This window comes from Coregonus lavaretus, assembly GCF_964263955.1.
Source record: "Coregonus lavaretus genome assembly, chromosome: 24".
In the NCBI taxonomy this organism is placed as follows: domain Eukaryota; kingdom Metazoa; phylum Chordata; class Actinopteri; order Salmoniformes; family Salmonidae; genus Coregonus; species Coregonus lavaretus.
This window is the reverse complement of record NC_140011.1, coordinates 14,219,061-14,243,490: the sequence shown is the minus strand read 5'-3', so window position 1 is coordinate 14,243,490 and position 24,430 is coordinate 14,219,061. Positions and strand designations below refer to the sequence as shown.

At 44.7% G+C, this 24,430-nt stretch overlaps 2 protein-coding genes across 5 annotated transcripts in view; both read right to left on the bottom strand.

Moving 5' to 3' along the window:
• LOC311099719 (arylsulfatase B-like) overlaps positions 1-4,342 on the bottom strand; it is a 34,932-nt gene extending 30,590 nt beyond the window's left edge. The window contains 1 exon segment of the mRNA XM_084140457.1: positions 3,860-4,342. Within this exon segment, the coding sequence (XP_083996583.1) occupies positions 3,860-4,123 (264 nt within the window). The 5' untranslated portion in view covers positions 4,124-4,342.
• Positions 4,343-14,859: 10,517 nt separating this feature from the next.
• The window catches only part of LOC311099473 (dimethylglycine dehydrogenase, mitochondrial-like), a 32,684-nt gene continuing 23,113 nt past the window's right edge, over positions 14,860-24,430 (bottom strand). For all 4 annotated transcript variants that reach the window (XM_084140160.1, XM_084140162.1, XM_084140163.1 and 1 more), the window contains 12 exons: positions 20,712-20,806; positions 20,451-20,604; positions 20,135-20,333; positions 19,710-19,879; positions 19,390-19,543; positions 17,891-18,056; positions 17,395-17,525; positions 16,635-16,852; positions 16,366-16,523; positions 16,237-16,296; positions 15,782-15,916; positions 14,860-15,461 (listed from right to left, as the gene is read on the bottom strand). In XM_084140160.1, coding sequence (XP_083996286.1) covers positions 15,219-15,461; positions 15,782-15,916; positions 16,237-16,296; positions 16,366-16,523; positions 16,635-16,852; positions 17,395-17,525; positions 17,891-18,056; positions 19,390-19,543; positions 19,710-19,879; positions 20,135-20,333; positions 20,451-20,604; positions 20,712-20,806 — 1,883 coding nt within the window. In that variant the 3' untranslated portion in view covers positions 14,860-15,218. The remainder of the gene's footprint in view (positions 15,462-15,781; positions 15,917-16,236; positions 16,297-16,365; positions 16,524-16,634; positions 16,853-17,394; positions 17,526-17,890; positions 18,057-19,389; positions 19,544-19,709; positions 19,880-20,134; positions 20,334-20,450; positions 20,605-20,711; positions 20,807-24,430) is intronic.

The window sequence follows — 24,430 nt, the reverse complement described above, 5'->3', positions numbered from 1 at the left end:
TCATCGATGAGAATGGGGGCGTGCTCAGTCCTCTTTTTTTTCCTGTAGTCCACAATCATCTCCTTTGTCTTGGTCACGTTGAGGGAGAGGTTGTTGTCCTGGCACCACACGGCCAGGTCTCTGACCTCCTCCCTATAGGCTGTCTCATCGTTGTCGGTGATCAGGCCTACCACTGTTGTGTCGTCGGCAAACTTAATGATGGTGTTGGAGTCGTGCCTGGCCATGCAGTCATGGGTGAACAGAGAGTACAGGAGGGGACTGAGCACGCACCCCTGAGGGGCCCCGTGTTGAGGATCAGTGTGGCAGATGTGTTGTTACCTACCCTTACCACCTGGGGGCGGCCCGTCAGGAAGTCCAGGATCCAGTTGCAGAGGGAGGTGTTTAGTCCCAGGATCCTTAGCTTAGTGATGAGCTTAGAGGGCACTATGGTGTTGAATGCTGAGCTGTAGTCAATGAATAGCATTCTCACGTAGGTGTTTCTCTTGTCCAGGTGGGAAAGGGCAGTGTGGAGTGCAATAGAGATTGCATCATCTGTGGATCTGTTGGGGCGATATGCAAATTGGAGTGGGTCTAGGGTTTCTGGGATAATGCTGTTGATGTGAGCCATGACCAGCCTTTCAAAGCACTTCATGGCTACAGACGTCAGTGCTACGGGTCGGTAGTCATTTAGGCAGGTTATCTTAGAGTCCTTGGGCACGGTGACTATGGTGGTCTGCTTGAAACATGTTGGTATTACAGACTCAGTCAGGGACATGTTGAAAATGTCAGTGAAGACACTTGCCAGTTGGTCAGCACATGCTCGGAGTACACGTCCTGGTAATCCGTCTGGCCCTGCGGCCTTGTGAATGTTGACCTGCTTAAAAGTCTTACTCACATCGGCTACGGAGAGCGTGATCACATAGTCATCCGGAACAACTGGTGCTCTCATGCATGCTTCAGTGTTGCTTGACTCGAAGCGAGCATAGAAGTGGTTTAGCTCGTCTGGTAGGCTTGTGTCACTGGGCAGCTCGCGGCTGTGCTTCCCTTTGTAGTCTGTAATAGTTTTCAAGCCCTGCCACATCCGACGAGCGTCAGAGCCAGTGTAGTACGATTCAATCTTAGTCCTGTATTGACTCTTTGCCTGTTTGATGGTTCGTCGGAGGGCATAGCGGGATTTCTTATAAGCGTCCGGGTTAGAGTCCCGTTCCTTGAAAGCGGCAGCTCTACCCTTTAGCTCAGTGCAGATGTTTCCTGTAATCCATGGCTTCTGGTTGGGGTATGTACGTACAGTCACTGTGGGGACGACATCATCGATGCACTTATTGATGAAGCCAGTGACTGATGTGGTGTACTCCTCAATGCTGTCTGAAGAATCCCGGAACATGTTCCAGTCTGTGCTAGCAAAACAGTCCTGTAGCTTAGCATCTGTGTCATCTGACCACTTTTTTATTAACCGAGTCACTGGTGCTTCCTGCTTTAGTTTTTGCTTATAAGCAGGAATCAGGAGGATAGAGTTATGGTCAGATTTGCCAAATGGAGGGCGAGGGAGAGCTTTGTATGCGTCTCTGTGTGTGGAGTAAAGGTGGTCTAGAGTTTTTTTTCCTCTGGTTGCACATTTAACATGCTGGTAGAAATTAGGTAGAACGGATTTAAGTTTCCCTGCATTAAAGTCCCCGGCCACTAGGAGCGCTGCATCTGGATGAGCGTTTTCCTGTTGATTTATGGCCTTGTACAACTCATTCAGTGCAATCTTAATGCCAGCATTGGTTTGTGGTGGTAAATAGACAGCTATGAAAAATATAGATGAAAACTCTCTTGGTAAATAGTGTGGTCTACAGCTTATCATAAGATACTCTACCTCAGGCGAGCAAAACCTCGAGACTTCCTTAGTATTTGATTTTGTGCACCAGCTGTTGTTTACAAATATACACAGACCGCCACCCCTTGTCTTACCGTTCTATCCTGCCGATGTAGCGTATAGCCCGCTAGCTGTATGTTATCCATGCTAGCTGTATGTTATCCACGGGGCTGTAGTGGAACAGGTTGAGAGCTTCAAGTTCCTTGGTGTCCACATCACCAACGAACTATCATGGTCCAAACACACCAAGACAGTCGTGAAGAGGGCACGACAAAGCCTATTCCCCCTCAGGAGACTGAAAAGATTTGGCATGGGTCCTCAGATCCTCAAAAAAATTCTACAGCTGCACCATCGAGAGCATCCTGACTGGTTGCATCACCGCCTGGTATGGCAACTGCTTGGCCTCCGACCGCAAGGCACTACAGAGGGTAGTGCGTACGGCCCAGTACATCACTGGGGCCAAGCTTCCTACCATCCAGGACCTCTATACCAGGCGGTGTCAGAGGAAGGCCCTCAAAATTGTCAGACTCCAGCCACCCTAGTCATAGACTGTTCTCTCTGCTACCGCACGGCAAGCGGTACCGTAGTGCCAAGTCTAGGTCCAAAAGACTTCTCAACAGCTTCTACCCCCAAGCCATAAGACTCCTGAACAGCTAATCATGGCTACCCGGACTATTTGCACTGCCCCCCCACCCCATCCTTTTTACGCTGCTGCTACTCTGTTAATTATTTATGCATAGTCACTTTAACTCTACCCACATGTACATATTACTTCAACTACCTCAACTAGCCGGTGCCCCCGCACATTGACTCTGCACCGGTACCCCCCTGTATATATAGCCTCCCTACTGTTATTTTATTTTACTTCTGCTCTTTTTTTCTCAACACTTTTTTTGTTGTTGTTTGGTTAAGGGCTGTAAGTAAGCATTTCACTGTAATGTCTGCACCTGTTGTATTCGGCGCATGTGACCAATAAAATTTGATTTGATTTGACTAGCTCACATTAGTTCGCAGTAATGTGACAAAATGCTTTTAAAAAAATTGCCAATCAAATATTGGACATGGTTTATGAAAACATTGCAACAAAATTATTAATAGTTTTTCCAACAATTTTTCTTCATGGAAAATTATGATATAGTTATGCACTTGTAACTTGTATTTGCTAATAGATTTTAAAAATATATTATTAACACCATATTCCATGGGTTTACTGACCACAATCCATTGAATTAATATTAAGAATTGTTGATTATTTGGCGTCAGGAGAGCACAGCGCATGGAAGAAAGCAGTGAGATTATGCAACATAGCATTATGTTTCTGCAAATGTTCACTGCTAGCGTGCAGGGCGCTTCATTTCAGTCGCGCAGGGATCAAATCTCCAATAAACGTAGCCTTAAGATGCTTTTATAATATAATAATAATAATAATAATAATGATATGCCATTTAGCAGACGCTTTTATCCAAAGCGACTTACAGTCATGTGTGCATACATTTGAGACACTGGGCCCTGTTGATTACGAAGCATGTGACGAATACAATTGTATTTTATTTGAATAACTCAGTAGCCTTTCCAACATAGTGTAGCCTACAAACAGTGGTGGAAAAAGTACCCAATTGTCATACTTGAGTAAAAGTAAAGATACCTTAATAGAAAATGACTCAAGTTGTGTTTAAAGTACATGCTGACCACACCGCACGTGTCGCGTGCGATCTGGGTAGCAATTTAGTGAGTCCACCAGATCAGTGACAGTAGGGATGTTCTCTTGATAAGTGCGTGAATTGGACCATTTTCCTGTCCTGCTTAACCATTCAAAATGTAACGAGTAGGCCTACTTTTGGGTGTCAGGGAAAATGTATGTAGTAAAAAGTACATTATTTTATTTAGGAATGTATTGGAGTAAAAGTTGTCAATCATTAAAATGGTCAAGTACAGATACCACCAAACAACTACCTAAGTAGTACTTTAAAATATTTTTACTTAGGTACTTTACACCACTGCCTACACACAGGGATGTCTCACCTGATATCTGCCGGTCATAAATTGGTTCCTAGAAGGTGTACATAAAGGTTGAACGTAATAATTCTCCAGCCGGACACCTTTAGCCGACAGTTTGTCCAGATTCGGCGTCTTGATCTCTGAACCGTGGTATCCAACATCATTCCAGCCGAAGTCGTCAGCAAGTATGAATACTATGTGCGGTGGCTGTTTACCCTCTAAAAACAAAGGGCATGACAGCAAGATAATTGCAGTGGCAATCACACAAATCAATTTTACAGGAAACATTGTCCCCCTTCCTCAAATCGAAGTGAAGAACTTCGAAAGAAATTATACTCTTCGTGTAAACAAGGAAGTACAGATCTACGGTATCAGTAACGCCTGAACGACAGTCGAAAGCATGATTCAGAAAGGTAATGTACTTAGCTTATTTAATTAAAAAGCAACAAATCACAAAATGTCTTGGGGGTTGATGAGGAAATGCACGAGCAATATTATTTCGCTGTCTTCCAGGTTGAATATCGTTGGCTTCCTAGACAGTAACCAATCAGATGACTGCTGATCACATGAGTACATGTCCTTATATGGGCATATGAATCACACACCTCCATGTATTGTCTAAAGCAGGGCTATTCCAATCTGGTCCTCAAGGTTTACTAACTATAGCGCTGCAGGTTTTCATCCTTCTTTTCGTCCAATTTAGGGACTGGTCAGTGGATTCTCTGGCCAATCGATGACATGCATGTTATTTTAGGGTTTAGACCAAGTTAATGTTAAGTGCTTTCTGACAAACGTTTTTGTAAAAAGCACTATACTTTGATATATGAATTGATCGGTGAGAAGGGTAGGAGAGAAACCCAGCAGTACCAAAGATGTATTTAGATTTGTATAACTAACCCACAGAAGAACATCAGCAGGGATGTAGTGGAGCAGAAGAACTCTTTGAAGAGGTAGGGTTTCACATGTTTTCAGAAGATGGGCAGGGACTCTGCTGTCCTAGCTTCAGGGGGAAGCTGGTTCCACTAGTGATGGGTAAACTAAGCTTCCTGAAGCATTGAGGCTTTCCAGCCAATAGTGTTGAAAATACAGTATTGGTAAACTGGGCCATCAAGTAATATGTTGGTACATTAGCACAACACATGTTACACTGCTTACAGCACAACACCACATCCTATGTATGTAAATGACACTGTTGTAACACTGACTTATTTGGTAGTAAAGTCCCTCCCCCCCTCCCCCCATTTAGCTGTAGTCAACAGAGCATTGATGGTGATTTACAACCATGGAAAGTATTGACTAAGATTAGGTGGTTGAATTCATTAACGGTGCTTATGTTCTCACTATCATTTACTCATATTCTATCAATATTCTATAATCAAAATCAACGTTTATTTGGCATTTACACAGGATATAGTGAGGCGTATGCAGTAGGGCATTGTACTGTGTACTATTGAAGTAACAATTAGTTTAATGTTTTCCCAATGTCAATCTATACTGAGTATACCAAATGCCTTAGAACAGCCTCAATTCTTTGGCGCATGGACTCTACAAGGTGTCGAAAGCATTCCACAGGGATGCTGGCCCATGTTGACTCCAATGCTTCCCACAGTTGTGTCAAGTTGTCTGGAGGTCCTTTGGGTGGTGGACCATTCTTGATACACACGGGAAACTGTTGAGTGTGAAAAACCCAGCAGGGTTGCAGTTCTGGACACAAACCAGTGCACCTGGCACCTACTACCATACCCCGTTCAAAGGCACTTCAATCTTTTGTCTTGCCCATTCACCCTCTGAATGGCACAAATACACAATTAATTGTCTCAAGGTCCTTCTTTAACCTGTCTCCTCCCCTTCATCTACACTGATTGAAGTTGATTTAACAAGTGACATCAATAAGGGATCATAGCTTTCACCTGGATTCACCTAGTCAGTCTATATCATGGAAAGAGCAGGTGTTCTTAATGTTTTGTATGATCAGTGTATAATGCACAGGATAGCTTGGACCTGTTGGATGGAGGAAACAAAGTCAGCCATAGATCAGGACGAAGATCCTAACCCTTCAGCTACACTACATGCGTTGCATCGCCATCAGCATCCTGTCAATGTGACGTTCTACCTGCTACACCAGAAACCAACCAAATCAACTTTATTTCTCATTATTTCAATTCACAAGATAGAATGAACGTGTGTTCGCGTCAGCCATTGAGAATTGAACCTCTGTAGCAGGGCTGTAAGGATGCATTGCTGTCATACTGGCTCTGATGACCTCCTAGTAGGGGTGAAAGGTGGGAACCAGGAGCAGCACATAACAGTTTGTGGCATGGAGGTGTGGGACCTGGCAATGGGGTCGTCATTCCAAGCTGCTGTGTGTGGCGAATACTGGCTCCTTCCGTGATCGGCTGGGGCACCATGTAGGCTTTTTTCCCTGGGATCTGGTAGCTAGCTGTATATGTCCTGCCTTGTATGTGTGTTTTATAAAAGTTCTACAAGTGCTCAGTTGTCATTGTAATTGTCCCATAAAAAAAATAAAAAAAATAGTCACTTTGTTTCTGGCGGCTGTAGCTTGCAAGTGACTTTCCCTTCGTCTCCAGCTCTAGAGTCATGCTCCAGCAGGGTCGTTTGAGTGGGAGGGATTTAGCGCAAAGACACACCTTGCCCAGAAGACCAGCCCAAAGTGTCTCAGGGCTCAACGGTTGTCACTAGTTACCACAGCCACAAAGTCATGAACCCTGCCTATTTCTACAATTTATATATTTTTGTGATTTGAACCCTAACCTTAACCACACTTCTAACCTTATGCCTAACCCTAACCTTAAATTTTTATTTTCATGAATTGTTACAAAATAGCCATTTTGGACTCTGTGGCTGTGCTATCTAGTGGAAACCAGGCTCAACCCCCTTGTTTTCATTATAAGTGAAAAATCAGCTCTAAGGCAAGGGGCATTTCTATATAGCCTTTTCTCATTTTTTGGATAATTCCATGAAATTAGTCCCTTTGATATTTTAAGTAGAAATTGTGCACCAATATTTCATTTAAAAGCCTGTTATAATAAATGAATGAAGTGCCTTTTAATATGGACCACCTGTTCAATAAATCAATTAAATATATATACAGTGGGGAGAACAAGTATTTAATACACTGCCGATGTTGCAGGTTTTCCTACTTACAAAGCATGTAGAGGTCTGTAATTTTTATCATATGTACACTTCAACTGTGAGAGACGGAATCTAAAACAAAAATCCAGAAAATCACATTGTATGATTTTTAAGTAATTAATTAGCATTTTATTGCATGACATAAGTATTTGATACATCAGAAAAGCAGAACTTAATATTTGGTACAGAAACCTTTGTTTGCAATTACAGAGATCATACGTTTCCTGTAGGTCTTGACCAGGTTTGCACACACTGCAGCAGGGATTTTGGCCCACTCCTCCATACAGACCTTCTCCAGATCCTTCAGGTTTTGGGGTTGTCGCTGGGCAATACGGACTTTCAGCTCTCTCCAAAGATTTTCTATTGGGTTCAGGTCTGGAGACAGGCTAGGCCACTCCAGGACCTTGAGATGCTTCTTACGGAGCCACTCCTTAGTTGCCCTGGCTGTGTGTTTCGGGTCGTTGTCATGCTGGAAGACCCAGCCACGACCCATCTTCAATGCTCTTATTGAGGGAAGGAGGTTGTTGGCCAAGATCTCGCGATACATGGCCCCATCCATCCTCCCCTCAATACGGTGCAGTCGTCCTGTCCCCTTTGCAGAAAAGCATCCCCAAAGAATGACGTTTCCACCTCCATGCTTCACAGTTGGGATGGTGTTCTTGGGGTTGTACTCATCCTTCTTCTTCCTCCAAACACGGCGAGTGGAGTTTAGACCAAAAAGCTCTATTTTTGTCTCATCAGACCACATGACCTTCTCCCATTCCTCCTCTGGATCATCCAGATGGTAATTGGCAAACTTCAGACGGGCCTTGCGTGCGCTGCAGGATTTTAATCCATGACGGCGTAGTGTGTTACTAATGGTTTTCTTTGAGACTGTGGTCCCAGCTCTCTTCAGGTCATTTACCAGGTCCTGCCGTGTAGTTCTGGGCTGATCCCCCACCTTCCTCATGATCATTGATGCCCCACGAGGTGAGATCTTGCATGGAGCCCCAGACCGAGGGTGATTGACCGTCATCTTGAACTTCTTCCATTTTCTAATAATTGCGCCAACAGTTGTTGCCTTCTCACCAAGCTGCTTGCCTATTGTCCTGTAGCCCATCCCAGCCTTGTGCAGGTCTACAATTTTATCCCTGATGTCCTTACACAGCTCTCATGTCTTGGCCATTGTGGAGAGGTTGGAGTCTGTTTGATTGAGTGTGTGGACAGGTGACTTTTATACAGGTAACGAGTTCAAACAGGTGCAGTTAATACAGGTAATGAGTGGAGAACAGGAGGGCTTCTTCAAGAAAAACTAACAGGTCTGTGAGAGCCGGAATTCTTACTGGTTGGTAGGTGATCAAATACTTATGTCATGCAATAAAATGCAAATTAATTACTTAAAAATCATACAATGTGAATTACAGACCTCTACATGCTTTGTAAGTAGGAAAACCTGCAAAATCGGCAGTGTATCAAATACTTGTTCTCCCCACTGTATGTAGTGCCTTCAGAAAGTATTCACACCCCTTGACGTTTTCCACATTTTGTTGTGTTACAAAGTGGGATAAAAATTCATTTAAATGTCATTTTTTGTCAATGATCTACACAATACTCTGATGTCCAAGTGGAAGAAAAATAAGTATTCAGACCCTTTGCTATGAGACTCGAAATTGAGCTCAGGTGCATCCTGTTTCCATTGATCATCCTTGAGATGTTTCTACAACTTGATTGGAGTCCACCTGTGGTAAATTCAATTGACTGGACATGATTTGGAAAGACACACACCCGTCTATATAAGGTCCCACAGTCGACAAGAACACAGCGGCCTCCATCATTCTTAAATGGAAGACGTTTGGAACCACCAAGACTCTTCCTAGAGCTGACCGCCCGGCCAAACTGAGCAATTGGTGGAGAAGGGCTTTGGTCAGGGAGGTGACCAAGAACCCGATTGTCACTCTAACAGAGCTCCAGAGTTCCTCTGTGGAGATGGGAGAACCTTCCAGAAGGACAATCATCTCTGCAGCACTCCACCAATCAGGCCTTTATGGTAGAGTGGCCAGATGGAAGCCACTCCTCAGTAAACGGCATGACAGCCCTCTTAGAGTTTGCCAAAAGGCACCTAAAGGACTCTCAGACCAAGATTGAACTCTTTGGCCTGAATGCCAAGCGTCACGTCTGAAGGAAACCTGGCACCATCCCTACGGTGAAGCATGGTGTTGGCAGCAGCATGCTGTGGGGATGTTTTTCAGCGGCAGGGTCTGGGAGACTGGTCAGGATCGAGGGAAAGATGAACATAGCAAAGTACAGAGAGATCCTTGATGAAAACCTGCTCCAGAGAGCTCAGGACCTCAGACTGGGGCGAAGGTTCACCTTCCAACAGGACAACGACCCTAAGCACACAGCCAAGACAATGCAGGAGTGGCTTCGGGACAAGTCTCTGAATGTCCTTGAGTGGCCCAGCCAGAGCCTGGACTTAAACCCGATCGAACATCTCTGGAGAGACCTGACAGAGCTTGAGAGGATCTGCAGAGAAGAATGGGAGAAACTCCCCAAATACAGGTGTGCCAAGCATTTTTTATTTTATTTTACCTTTATTTAACTAGGCAAGTCAGTTAAGAACAAATTCTTATTTACAATGACGGCCTACACCGGCCAAACCCGGACGACGCGGTGCCAATTGTGCGCCGCCCTATGGGACTCCCAATCACGGCCGGTTGTGATACAGCCTGGAATCGAACCAGGGGGTCTGTAGTGACGCCTCAAGCACTGAAATCCTGCAGCCCCCGCAAGGTCCCCCTTCTCAAGAAAGCACATATACAGGCCCGTCTGAAGTTTGCCAATGAACATCTGAATGATTCAGAGGAGAACTGGGTGAAAGTGTTGTGGTCAGATGAGACCAAAATCGAGCTCTTTGGCATCAACTCAACTCGCCGTGTTTGGAGGAGGAGGAATGCTGCCTATGACCCCAAGAGCACCATCCCCACCGTCAAACATGGAGGTGGAAACATTATGCTTTGGGGGTGTTTTTCTGCTAAGGGGCCTGGACAACTTCACCGCATCAAAGGGACGATGGACGGGGCCATGTACCGTCAAATCTTGGGTGAGAACCTCCTTCCCTCAGCCAGGGCGTTGAAAATGGGTCGTGGATGGGTATTCCAGCATGACAGTGACCAAAAACACACGGCCAAGGCAACAAAGGAGTGGCTCAAGAATAAGCACATTAAGGTCCTGGAGTGGCCTAGCCAGTCTCCAGACCTTAATCCCATAGAAAATCTGTGGAGGGAGCTGAAGGTTCGAGTTGCCAAACGTCAGCCTCGAAACCTTAATGACTTGGAGAAGATTTGCAAAGAGGAGTGGGACAAAATCCCTCCTGAGAAATCCCACCAGCAAACCTGGTGGCCAACTACAAGAAACGTCTGACCTCTGTGATTGCCAACAAGGGTTTTGCCACCAAGTACTAAGTCATGTTTAGGGGTCAAATACTTATTTCCCTCATTAAAATGCAAATCAATTGCAATCAATACAACATTTTTGACATGCGTTTTTCTGGATTTTTGTTGTTGTTATTCTCTCTCTCACTGTTCAAATAAACCTACCATTAAAATGATAGTTCTGATCATGTCTTTGTCAGTGGGCAAATGTACAAAATCAGCAGGGGATCAAATACTTTTTTCCCTCACTGTACTTATTAAGACATTTCAGATTTTCATTTTTAATTAATTAGTAAAAAGCTTGAAAATGTGTATGCCAGTGACCAAAAATCTCAATCCATTTTAAATTCAGGCTGTAACACAACAAAATGTGTAAAAAGTCAAGGGGTGTGAATACTTTCTGAAGGCACTGTAAAGGTAGGGGTAAAGTGACAAGGCAACATGATAGATAGACAGTAGCAGCAGTGTATGTGGTGAGTGTGAATATATGTGTGTGGCGTCAGTATGCATGTGTGTGTGTTATATGTGTGTGTGGGCGTATGTACTGTATGGGTTTTATGTGTGTGTTGGGATGTCAGTGTAAGTACAGTATGTGTGAGTGTGTGGGTAGTCCAGTATGTGTGCATAGTCAGTGTAAGAGCTAGTGCAGGAAATAGTCAATGCAGGCCTTGATAGCCATTTTATTAGCGATTTAGCAGTTGTTTATCAGTCTTATGGCTTGTTCAGGGTCCTGTTGGTTCCAGGCTGGGTGCACTGGTACCGATAGCCGTGCGGTAGCAGAGAGAACAGTCTGGCTTGGGTGGCTGGAGTCTTTGACAATTTATGGGGCCTTTCTCTGACACCGCCTGATATAGAGGTCCTGGATGGCAGGGAGCTCGGCCCCAGTGATGTACTGGGACGTACTCACCACCCTTTGTAGCGCCTTGCGGTCAGGTGTCTTGCAGTTGCCATACCAAGCGGTGACGCAGCCAGTCAAGATGCTCTCAATGGTGCAGCTGTATAACTTTTTGAGGATATCAGGGCCCATGCCAAATCTTTTCAACCTCCTTAGGAGGAAGAGGCTCTGACGTGCCCTCTTCACAACTGTGTGGTTATGTGTGGACCATGTTAATTCCTTAGTGATGTGGATACCGAGGAACTTGGCAAGACTCTGACCTCCTCCCTATAGGCTGCCTCATCGTCGTCAGTGATAAATCCTACCACCATCGTGTCATCAGCAAACTTGGTGATGGTGTTGGAGCCGTGTGCGGCCACGCAGTCATGGGTGAACAGGGGGTACAGGAGGGGACTAAGCACAGACCTCTGAGGGGCCGCCGTGTTGATGGTCAGTGTGGCGGATGTGTTGTTGCCTACCCTCACCGCCTGGGGTCGGCCCGTCAGGAAGTCCAGGATCCATGAGCTTGGAGGGCACTATGGTGTTGAATGCTGTAGTCAATGAACAGAACTCTTACATAGGTATTCCTTTTGTCCAGGTAGGTGAGGGCAGTGTGGAGTGCAATATAGATTGTGTCATCTGTGGATTTGTTGGGGTGGTATGGGAATTGGCATTGGCCCAGGGTGTCTGGGATGATGGTGTTGATATGAGCCATGACCAGCCTTTCAAAGCATTTCATGGCTATAGATGTGAGTGCTATGGTGCGATAGTCATTTAGGCAGATTACCTTGGCGTTCTGGGGCACGTGACTATGGTGGGCTGCTTGGTTATTACAGACCGGTTCAGAGATAGGTTGAAAATGTCATTGAAGATACTTTTGCCATCTGGTCAGTGCATGCTCTGACTACGCGTCCTGGTATTCCATCTGGCCCCGCGGCCTTGTGAATTTTAGCCTGCTTAAAGGTCTCACATTGGCTATGGAGAGCGAGATCACACAGTCGTATGGAACAGCTGATGCTCTCATGCATGGTTCAGTGTTGCTTGCCTCTAAGCGGGATTTCTTTATAAGGGTCTGGATTAGTGTCCTGCTCCTGGAAATCGGCAGCTCTAGCCTTTAGCTCAGTGCTGATGTTGCCTGTAATCCATGGCTTCTGGTTGGGGTATGTACGTACGGTCACCGTGGGAACAAGGTTGTCAATGCACTTATTAATGAAGCCGGTGACTGATGTGGTAAACTCCTCAATGTTATCGGATGAATCCCGGAACACATTCCACTGTGCTAGCGAAACAGTCCTGTAGCTTAGCATCCGCTTAGTCTGACCGCTTCCGTATTGAGTGCGTCACTGGTACTTCCTGTTTGAGTTTTTGCTTGTAAGCAGGGATCAGGAGGGTAGAGTTATGGTCTGATTTGCCAAAGGGAGGGTGAGGAAAGGCCTTGTATGCGTTTCTGTGTGTGGAGTAAAGGTGATCTAGAGTTTTTCGTCTGTAGTTGCACAGGTGACATGCTGGTAAAAATGAAGTAAAACAGATTTAAGTTTCCTGCATTAAAATCACCAGCCACGAGAAATGCCGCCTCTCAGTGTGCATTTTCTTGTTTGCTTATGGCCCTATACCGCTCGTTGAGTGCAGTCTTAGTGCCAACATCGGTTTGTGGTGGTAAATAGACAGCTACGTAAAATATAGATAAACTCTCTCAGTAAATAGTATGGTCTGCAGCTTATCATGAGGTATTCCAACTCCGGCGAGCAAAAACTCAAGACATCCTTAGCATTAGAGATAGCCTAGCGGTTAGAGCTTTGGGCCAGTAACCAAAGGGTTGCTGGTTCGGATACCCGAGCCGACAAGATGAAAATCTGTCTGTGCCCTTGAGGAAGGCACTTAACCCTAACTTGCTCTAGGGGCACCTTACTACTATGGCTGACCCTGTAAAACAGCACATTTCACTGCACCTATCCATTGTTCTTTATGTTTTTTTGTGTGTATTTTTAAAGAAAGAGACACACCCGCCCCCTCTCGCCTTACACAAGTCTGCCATCTGATCTTAACGATGCATAGAAACACCAGCGAGTTGTATATCCATGTCCTCGTTCAGCCATGACTCCGATAAATATAGGATATTACAGTTTTTCAGGTTCCGTTGATAGGATAGTCTCGAACAGAGCTCATCTGACTGCACGTTTTCCAACAACATAGAGGGCAATGGCGGTCTACTTGCACGCCGACGTAGTCTCGTCATGACGCCGCCTCGCTTGCCTCTTTCGCCGCCGCTTCCTCTTTCGAGTCCTGGGGATCAGGGCCTGGTCCGGCGTAAGCAGAATGTCCAGAGCTGCCAATTTGTTGAAGTAGAACTCTTCATCCAAATCGAGGTTAGTGATTGCTGTTCTGATGTCCAGAAGCTGTTTTCGGTCATAGGAAATGATGGCAGAAACATTATGTACAAAAAAGTTAAGATCAACGTAAAAAAAAAAGAAATGGTCAGGAGCCCGTAAGACTGCAGCGCCATCATTTTCAAGCTCGTTCCACCAGAGGAATGGCTACCACTTGGGCACTGTTCTAAGACATCTCCTTACAGGAGATTTGCGTTATGGCACGTTAGGCCACCCCTCATACGTTTAAAGGGTATTTCCAAGCTGGATGTCACTGCACCTTCATTGGTGCATACTTCCTCAGTGAACAGCTAATCATGGCTACCCGGACTATTTGCATTGTCCCACCCCACCCCCTCTTTTACGCTGCTGCTACTCTGTTTATTATTACATTTACATTTTAGTCATTTAGCAGACGCTCTTATCCAGAGCGACTTACAGGAGAAATTAGGATTAAGTGCCTTGCTCAAGGGCACATCGACAGATTTTTCACCTAGTCGGCTCGGGGATTAGAACCAGCGACCTTTTGGTTACTGGCACAACGCTCTTAACCACTAAGCTACCTGCCGCCCAAGAGCAAGCATAGTCACTTTAACTCTACCCACATGTTCATATTACTTCGACTAACCGGTGCCCCCGCACATTGACTCTGTACCGGTACCCCCTGTATATAACCTCCCTACTGTTATTTTATTTTACTGCTGCTCTTTAATTATTTGTTATTTTTATTTATCTATTTTTTACTTAACACTTTTTTATTTAATTTTTTATTAAAACTGCATTGTTGGTTAAGGGCTTGTAAGTAAGCATTTCACTGTAAGGTCTACACCGGTTGTATTCGGCGCATGTGGCAAATAACATTTGATTTTATATTTGGCCAGTTCTTCTTGTGATAGGATAGCTGCAATAACACTTCTGCTAAGACTCTGGAATTAAAAAAGCTATTTAATTCCTTAATATAAAAACACATTATAATACTGCAATACTGAGATAATAAAATGCCCCCTATCAGTAATTATTGCCTCTGTTGCTCAGCAGTTATGAGTTGGATGGTTTCAAGACTCCAACCAAACATATTCTGAAATGAATACTAATGCAATTATAGTGGTTTTGTTCCAATATGGCCATGCTAGTATGGACATTGGAACCTAGAGGAGCTCTTATGCCCATTCTAGGTTACTTTAGCTGTTCTTGCTTCTTCCTAACCAGGTGACCAACTAGGAAAGAGGAAGTTATTTTTATTTTTACATCACAGTCAAAGTCTCCATCTCAAATAATTCCATATTCCCTGTATAGTGTGCACTACTTTGGACCACACAGGGAATAAGGTGTCATTTGAGTATTGTTCATCACATGTCAGTCTTTTTCATCATAACAGTCACTATAATCATAACAGTAACACTGTCAGCCAGCATAGTTCACTTCACAGTGTGGTTGGTTGGTGTCAGTTCTTCTGTTTGGAGATTCTAAACAGACCTGGGTCGCAATTAGCACCAGAATGTAGCTAAATAAAGCACACCTTTCTGTAAATACTTGAAAGAAAACAGATCCTATTTGGATCCAGGTCTGGTACTCTGGTTCTAAGCTGGTTCTCCGTCCATCCCCGGTGTGTAGGGCTTGCTCTTGGCCTTCTTCTGCAGCCGGGTCCTGGTGGGTTCAGTGAGGACCAGTGGCTCCTGGACTACCATGGCAGGGTATTTTCTCCCCAACATCTCCACCTCCACCTTCTGCCCCACAGAACACAGCTCCACTGGCAGGTAGGCAAATGCCAGGCTCTGCTGGGTGGTGTAGCTGTAGGTCCCTGATGTAGTGTTGCCAACCACCTAGGAGAGAGAAGAGGGTAAAAGGCTATATGCTTTTCTATAGGATGGTTGCATGTAGGAAAATGCTGGGTGGTGTAGAGTTTAGAAAAATGATTAGTGTCATTCCACAATAATACAATTATTGACAATACATATTACACATAAACAAATCACACATTGTGGAACATTTATAATACATTGGCGTGATCTATCATCTATAATACATTACATCATCTACATTGTTGGTAATATTGTTGGAGTAAGTGTAAGCCTCTGATGTTGTGTTGCCTCTTTACCACCACACGCACGCATAAACGCACACGCGCACACACACAGCTCACCTTGCCGTTGAGCCAGATGGTCTCGTTGCCCTCTGGGTCGACAGCGTCCGTATCCATGGTGATGTATGACAGCTTCCTCTTCAGACCTTTAGCTTTGATCTCCTGCAGTGCTGCCTTACCAATGAAGTCTGCAGGCTGGAGACAGACAGGGAGAGAGATGTTAGTGTGTGTGTGTACTGTATTTAAACATTGCATTTATTAAAGAATACAGGTGTGTAGGAGACTTAGTATACTGGCTACATGGCCACAATTTCATAACATCTAAACATAAGCCACAGGTTTGAATTTGAATAGAAATGTTTGAATATTAAAACCTCTACTTGAACACACATATATACACCTGTTCTGAAAGGCCCCAGAATCTGCAACACCACTAAGCAAGGGGCACCACCAGACTTCAACTGTACATACAGTGGCTGACTTGTGAAAGAGCAGTAGCTAGTAACAATGTCTACCTTGTTGAGTTTGATGAAGTAGTCCAGACCAGCTTCTAGAGGGTTGGTGTCACAGTTCATCTGATAAAAAAACAAAACATCAATCCACACAGCATGAGAGTACGTGTGTGTGTGTGTGTGTGTGTGTACCTCTGCGCCCCAGCCTCTGAAGCCCTTCTCCAGTCGTAGTGATGACATGGCGTAGGTACCAAAGTTGTCGATGCCCTCATCCTGTCCTGCTTCCATGATAGCCTGGTACACCGCTGCCATGTCCTTCTGAGGAATGTACAGCTCCCAGCCCAACTCACCTGAAACACACACACAGTCAGTTACACTGTACATGCGCCGACATGCTACACATGTACTCTTAAACATTTGTAAACGTACACACACACACACACACACACACACACACACACCTGTGTAGGAGATCCTGATAGCTCTGAGGTCAATGCCAGCCAGTTGAAGGGGTTTGCAGTGGAGGAACTTGAAGCCTGCATCGCTCATGTCCTCCTGAGTGAGTTTCTGTAGAACATCTCTAGCCTTTGGTCCAGCCACACCCAACACCCCAATGTCCTCTGTCACGTTAGAGATGTCTACATCATACGCCCCCTCCTCTACCTCTTTCTCTATCCACCTGGGGTTAGGGAGGGATCCATAGGGTTATATGGTTATACTTACAACAAGGAATAGAAACATCTGCACAATGTTGATTCAAGTCTTCATTAAGGACTTGATTAGTTGAATCAGGTGTATTACTGCAGGGCTGGAGCAAAATCCTGCACCCACATGGCCCTTGGTGGATAAGATTGGCCACCCCTGCCTGCCCTGCCATAAAGCTGCAGTGCTGAGTGCAGATTTCCTGACTGTCATATGTTCTGATACCACTAGGGGGTGTGTGAGAGCGCTGAATGAATAGAGTGAAAGGAATTGGAGATTCATTTGTTTTTCATGTGATTATTGGAAGACAGAGAGGGGCCATTCAGTAACAGCTGCTGTGAGGAGTTGGACTACGTAGTTATACTACCAGTGTGTGGGCTAGAATAATGTTATATAATGGAATATTGAATAATGTTATATGGGACAGCTTGACTCTACTACTGGCCTGGGCTGCTTAGTGTATGAGAGGTTTCCAAATCTGTCTGTCTGTCAGTGTTTGTCAGAGTCTGTGTGTGTTACCTGAGGTCATGGAGCTCTGATCCGGATCCTGTGATGAGGAGGAACTCTCCAGGTGCGAGCTGGGTAATGGTGACCTCAGCGTAGACTCTTGCAGTGGGGGTCAACATATGGCTGATGTTAGTCAGGCCCACCTGACAGGGGAGAGAGAGGAACATAAATATATGTCCTAAGCCCAACAACCTCAAACAGGCCAGCATGTTCAAACTCAACACTGCCGCCTGTTGGCAATAGCGAGTTACATAGGGACTGGGAGTTATACAGTGGTGCAGTTAGTTGTCTATGAGAGTGAATGAGTTTAGCCTGGTGTGATGCAGTGGCACATTCAGTTTCTCTCACCTTGGGCATAGTGTTGGTGAGATACAGTAAGATGTGATATAGAAGCACAGTGAGTACTAATACAGTGAGTTGTAAATAGTGTTATCCTTACGTTGGGCATAGTGTTATCCTTACCTTGGGCATAGTGTTATCCTTACGTTGGGCATAGTGTTATCCTTACCTTGGGCATAGTGTTAGCAAACAGTCTGTCCAGTAGTTTCTGGGAGTCCTTCCCTTTAACCATGAACTTGCCGAAGGGCGTCAGGTCAACGACCCCAACCTTCTCCATCACAAGGTTACACTCCCTCCCCACTGGACCGAACCAGTTGGTACGCCTGAAACGCGGCCTGGGGAGAACAGACAGACACTTGGGGGTTAGTTACTTGGTTTATTTAAAATGTAATGACTGAAAGTATTAACTGAGACAGTGGTTAGTTACTTCCATATATTTAAAAATTATATTTTAATAAGTAAGTTGACTGAAAGTGAGAACACATTCACAGTAATGACTTGAGAGGAGGTGCAGGGGAGAGGAGATATGTCAACGCTGTGTTATAATAAAACAGTCATACAAAGAAATGGCTCTAGGAAGGAACCTATTCACTGCAAGTACGTACATAATGTTCAATCACTGGGCCCTTATACAGTGGGTTTCATAGTTTTACATATGGGCATAATTTCATAAAGAAATCCCACAGATGGTGCTAAATTCTCAGAGCCAATAAAAAGCTTAATCACCACTCGTAGATAACCAACTGGAAGCTAACCGTGAGTTGGGTTGGCCAACTGGATCCTAACCCTGAGGTTGAACAGGCCAATTGGACCCTAACCCTGAGTTTGAACAGGCCAATTGTATCCTAACCCTGAGTTCGATCTCTCAAACACCTCCAGCTTTTAAAACAAGAGTGGTTTCAGACCAACACATGATGATGACGTGGGACTGATATTATCAGTCTATAAAGGGTATTGAACAGTAAGTACCAAGCAATTATTTCCACAGGCATCCCAAAAAGAAAGAACACCAAGTCCTCGAACAGTTTAACACACACTCCGGAACCCACAGCTGCACCGGGACCAAACCACACTGCTGTCCACACACACACACACACACACACAGACACAGACAGACAGACACACAGACACGGCCATACCACATTTCTACCACATTGCTACAGTGTGTGTGTGTGTGTGTGTGTGTGTGTGTGTAGTGTCTTCACACTCAAAAACAGGATGCAGAGAGTTCCAGGCACAAAGGAGATAGTGATGTGCCAGACAGACAGCTTTTGAATGGAACATGTCCTAAAGCCACACTATGCTTTCTTTACGTGTACACGCCATAAAACAAATGAACCTTTTGGCAAACTTCCTTCATTCCTGTCCACTGGCATGATGATCCAGCAGCAGTAGTAGCAGTGTGAATGAAACTCCAGGGTGTGTCAGATAACAACACATAGTTGGACAGCAGATTGTGAGAACTGGTGGTTTAACTTCCACTCCAAGAGGGTGTGTCAGATATACCACATAGTGGTTTTGGCAGATTGTGGGAACTGGTTATGGTTTATGATTTTGGGGTGGAGTGAAAGCAGTCTGCACACTGCACAAATAAATTGGGAAAGGATGCTTAATGCTCAGTGGTAGTGTCATACTTGTATTGATTGACTGATTGACCGGGTATCTTACTTGTATCCTGCATCGTCTCCAGGCTTATAGAACCAGTGTGGTTGTTCCCAGCCAGCATGGAAGCCCATGGAAGCCTTCCCCTTTAGTAGCTCATACACACCACTGGTCCTGTGGGTCGGACGGCCCGCAAAACGCTCCTCTTTAGGGTAGCCCACTGAGAGTGGGAGGGAGAGGGACATTAAAACATATTAATTTTCAATATTCTTTAGGAAACATGCCTTTACTTCAGCCAGTGGAGATATTCCATTAATTGAAAACCCACTAACCCGTTGTCCAAACTCATTCCCTACTATAGGCCAGCCAGAGTAGAGAGCACTCACCCACGTTGTTGAATCCATAGGACTCTCTGGCCTTGGCACACATATAGGGTACCGTGGTCCATTTGCCGTAGCGGTTGGGGTCACACTCAATGAGGTCATAGGGGGGTTCCCCTGTCACGATCCAATCACTGAGGAACTTCCCGATGCCACCGGCGTGGATTACTCCATACCTGGGACATCACACACAGTCAGACCATGCGGTAATGCCTTTGACCTTCAACCTCCCACTCCTAGTCAGCCAAACATAACAAGGCTTACCTAGTTTTTACAGCAAGGAAGATAGTAAGACCTTCAGAATGAAGAACCTTCACACTACACCATCCAGTCATATCGATTTACTTCAGCATCCACCCCTGACCCCAACCCACTGCTCAGAGCTCCCCCCAAACACACACACACACACACAATCCCACTCCTATGTTTACCCGAAGCCGATGGCGGTCCAGTAGTTGCGTGCGCCCTGGTGCGGTCCGACCATGGGTAGGAGGTCAGGGGTGTAGGTGATTGGTCCAGACACAATGTTGATGATGTCAGCATTCTTCAGCACAGGCACCATCTCCATGGCCATCTCTACGTGGTCCATGATACGGTCCAGGTCTGACTCAAACAGCTCCTTACCAAAACCTGTACAACACACACACACACACACACACACACACACAGAGGAGTACAACTGAGGTTAGGCATAGAGAGAGAGGGAGAGTGAGATCGACCGATAGACAGACAGACAGATAGACAGACCTGGTGGTACTCCATCTGTAACCCAGGAGTCCTGCAGCACCATCTTCTCCTCTCTCTCGTAGGGTCCAAACAGCAGTCCGTCTCTCTCCTGCCTGAGGTAGTAGGAGCCCTCCAGGTCCCTGATTACTGGCAGCTCTGTCTTCAGGGCCTTCACCTAGACACAACAAAACATATCAAAATGTATTAAACATCAAATCAAACTTTATTAAACATCACAACACATGTTAATTTAATTTGAGTGTGTCTATTTTAAAGTAGTACCTCAGGCACTGTTGCTGTGACAACATACTGGTGATGGACAGGGATAGTGGGGTGCTCGAGGCCAATCAGCTGGCCAACTTCCCGGGCCCAGAATCCTGTTGACCAATCAAAGAACAGTGATTAATTAATGGTCTGAAAAGGTGCACCCTCAGCGGGGTCGAATGAAACTAGAAACATCCAGGTTTTTTTCAGGGGAAAAGGAAGAGAGCCTGTAACGCGACTTCCGCTTTAGGACGTGCGCCTCACTGTTTACAATCCCCACCCCATTGAAACATATATCTGATGCCTAAAAATAGTGCCCGTCTTTCTTCGAGATAAAGTTTTTGCCACAAAGTCAACAGACACCACATACCAATTTTGTTGGTGCCATTATCGCTAGATAACGCTAGCTAATATCTGGCTAACAGCTAGCTACTGCACGTGTTTGCTTTCTCTCTGAAGTTGTTTCCATCTGGAATATAAACAAGGCGACATTCCATCTTAACGCCTTTCTTTCTCATCATGACCAGAATGTGGGGTATCCTGCTCAGGTGTTTCTTTTACACCTTTTAGGTTATCATAGATGTTTTGAGGAGACCCGGAAGCAGACACAGGAGTAGGGAGAAAGACGCCAGTCGGGTGTAAACAGCCATCCCTGAACCGTCCCAGTCTCCACAACAAGGAAAGCAAAACAAGGATAAGAACAGAGCCTCACACACCTACTCTCTCTGCCCTCTACCAACCCAGCCTTCACTTCCTGAGATCAAAATAGTGTAAAGCCAGCTGGGTCCCACAGATTGTGCAATGATAATGACATAAATGGAGCAGAAAATGGCCGTAAAATTGTAGAATAGTAGAATCTCAGATACAGAGAATAAAAGCCGGTAGATAGGTAGAGTAAGAACATGACTGTTGCTACAGTACAGTACTATGGTGTAGTCTATGGCACTTAGACATGGTTGAGTCTGAAATGACACCATATTCCCTAGATAGTGCACTACGTTTGGCAAAAACGATGGGGCTCTGACTAAGGCATGGTGTTAAGGCCCGCCACATTAACTAACAGAATTAGCTGTCTGTCTGTGGCTCCAACACTATGGCTCCACATCTTAAGACATAGAAAGGAGACCCCTGTTCTATCAGCTGAGTCTAGTCACACTCTCCATAGAAGGTCATTCTTGTTTTAAACTTCTTCAAAGGCATCATTTTCAAAGGACTTTCAGTGTCTATGAATTATGCCTGTTTCTTAAACCTTCATTTACCAAGTGGTCAGCTGAGCTGGCTGTTGGTGATAATGTGATCTGATATGATCTTATCTGGTGTTTGGTATGTCAGATGTAAGGCCTTCTTCTTTTGGAGTTTAATGGCAGTGTGCAAACCAGCTTTTTAAGTGTGTTAACGCCTTTCTTGGGAGCATTTAACCATCTCCCTGCTAATTAGCTTCCCCACTAAAACACTGGCACAAACATGACTGTTCCTACCCCGTAACATTCTAAAAGAGAAAGAAACTGACCAATCAGAGCCACTACATTCACAGGGATATGGATACACCCCTAAAACGGAACCTTCACTCACTACAGTACCTGTGTAAGTCACAGAACTATTGCTTGACCATGACAAGCGCAAACCCAGTCAACTCATAGCACTACATAAAATGTATATACATTTATTCATACAGTGTCTTCCAAAAGATTGCATCCCCCTTGGCATTTTTCCTATTTTGTTGCATTACAACCTGTAATTTCATTGGATTTTTATTTGGATTTCATGTAATGGACATACACAAAATAGTCCAAATCGGTGAAGTGAAATGAAAAAAATTCCTTGTTTAAAAACTCTATAAAATAAATAACGGATAAGTGGTGGGTGCATATGTATTCACCCCCTTTGCTATGAAGCCCCCAAATAAGATCTGGTGCAACCAATTACCTTCAGAAGTCACATAATTAGTTAAATAAAGTACACCTGAGTGCAATCTAAGTTCCTAGTCAAAGCCCAGACCTCAATCCAAATGAGAATCTGTGGTATGACTTAAAATTGCTGTAACCAGCGGAACCCATCCAACTTGAAGGAGCTCGAGCAGTTTTGCCTTGAAGAATGGGCAAAAATCCCAGTGGCTAGATGTGCCAAGCTTATAGAGACACCCCAAGAGACTTGCAGCTGTAATTGCTGCAAAAGGTGGCTCTACAAAGTATTGACTTTGGGAGGGTGAATAGTTATGCACGCTCAAGTTCTGTTTTTTTTTCTTATTTCTTGTTTGTTTCACAATAAAAAATATTTTGCATCTTCAAAGTGGTAGGCATGTTGTGTAAATCAAATGATACTAACAACCAAAAATTATATTTTAATTCCAGGTTGTAAGGCAACAAAATAGGAGAAATGCCAAGGGGGGTGAATACTTTCGCAAGCCACTGTATACTGTAACACAAAGATTTAAAAAGAGATACCCATAACATTTTACAAATAAAATAAAATATTCAGTAAAATAATATATGGCATAGCGTCTGTGTACAGTACGCTGACTACTAACCAGTATAAGAAGCCTGTTGCTACAGGCTTCTTGCCAGATCAATATTATGATTTCTGGGGCGAAAGTCAACTGCCCTCCCTCTACACACAGACAAACACACACACCATGCCCCCTGCTGACACTACAGCTGTTTGTCCCTACAGAGCACAGACTGGTAACGGCCTGCAGGAACCAGTTGTTGTGACAGCTGAAAAATGTCACATAACCCCACTTGTTGATTTCTGCCGCTTTCTGCTGAGTTGCAACTGTTCCACGCCAGACCCTGTGTCAAATACATAAATACTTGACATAAATACTTGACATAAATACTTGAGCTACAAGTAAGGCAAAGAGTAACGATATAGTATGCAAGTCTGATATAATCACTCGTTTTAGATACTGCTTTACAGTATATCTCTCAAATTGAGCAGAGTTTTGCTGAATTATAAGAACTTCAGCTTTGTTAAAAAAAATTTGCTCAGAGGGACTTACATACTCTCTCTACCTTTAAAAGGTTGCCTTTCCCTACTTCTGTAGGCTATAGCCAGTTAGGGCCAGAGCAGAGCAGAGCTGCTGGGGGACTCAGAGTAGATAGCACACGTTTACCAGCTCACTGTAGCAGGACACACAAAAGGTCATTCACAGACCCTCCTAGGAATAAACTCAGATGAATTGACTCTGTGATCAATTTCCAATGGGGCTTTACATCTGATATAGGCTTACTCATATCCACAGTACACCCTCCACACCTTTAACTAACTCACTATCCTCCCTCTCTTATTTATGAGCACCAGTGATAGCGTGATAAGCTAAATCATTTCTAAAGGCCAGATACTCAGATAAAGACTATTTCTCTCTCTGTGAGACAGTAGTGTCCATTTTCTGTTCACAGTATATATGGCTTCCACTTAGGACTGAAAGGTAAACGGAATTAACTGGTTTCACCCGTGGTTTGAGGAGGTCCTGTGTGAAGACCTTTCACTGGGGGTCTCAGTGGCCCGATCTCCTTTTGGTTCCATTAGTAGGTCACAGGGCCAACATGGTGAAACCGATCCTTCAGGGGGAGACACATTCCAAGAACCACAACCCCTGACCTTACTCTGGAGATTCTCATTGGTCAAGGTGCCAAACGGTGGTTCCAGGAAGAGTGAGTGTAATGTTTTGAAGGTGGGGGAGGAGAAGATAAAAAGACAGGAAACCGGATTTGCCTCCAGCCCTGGAACAGCTGCTC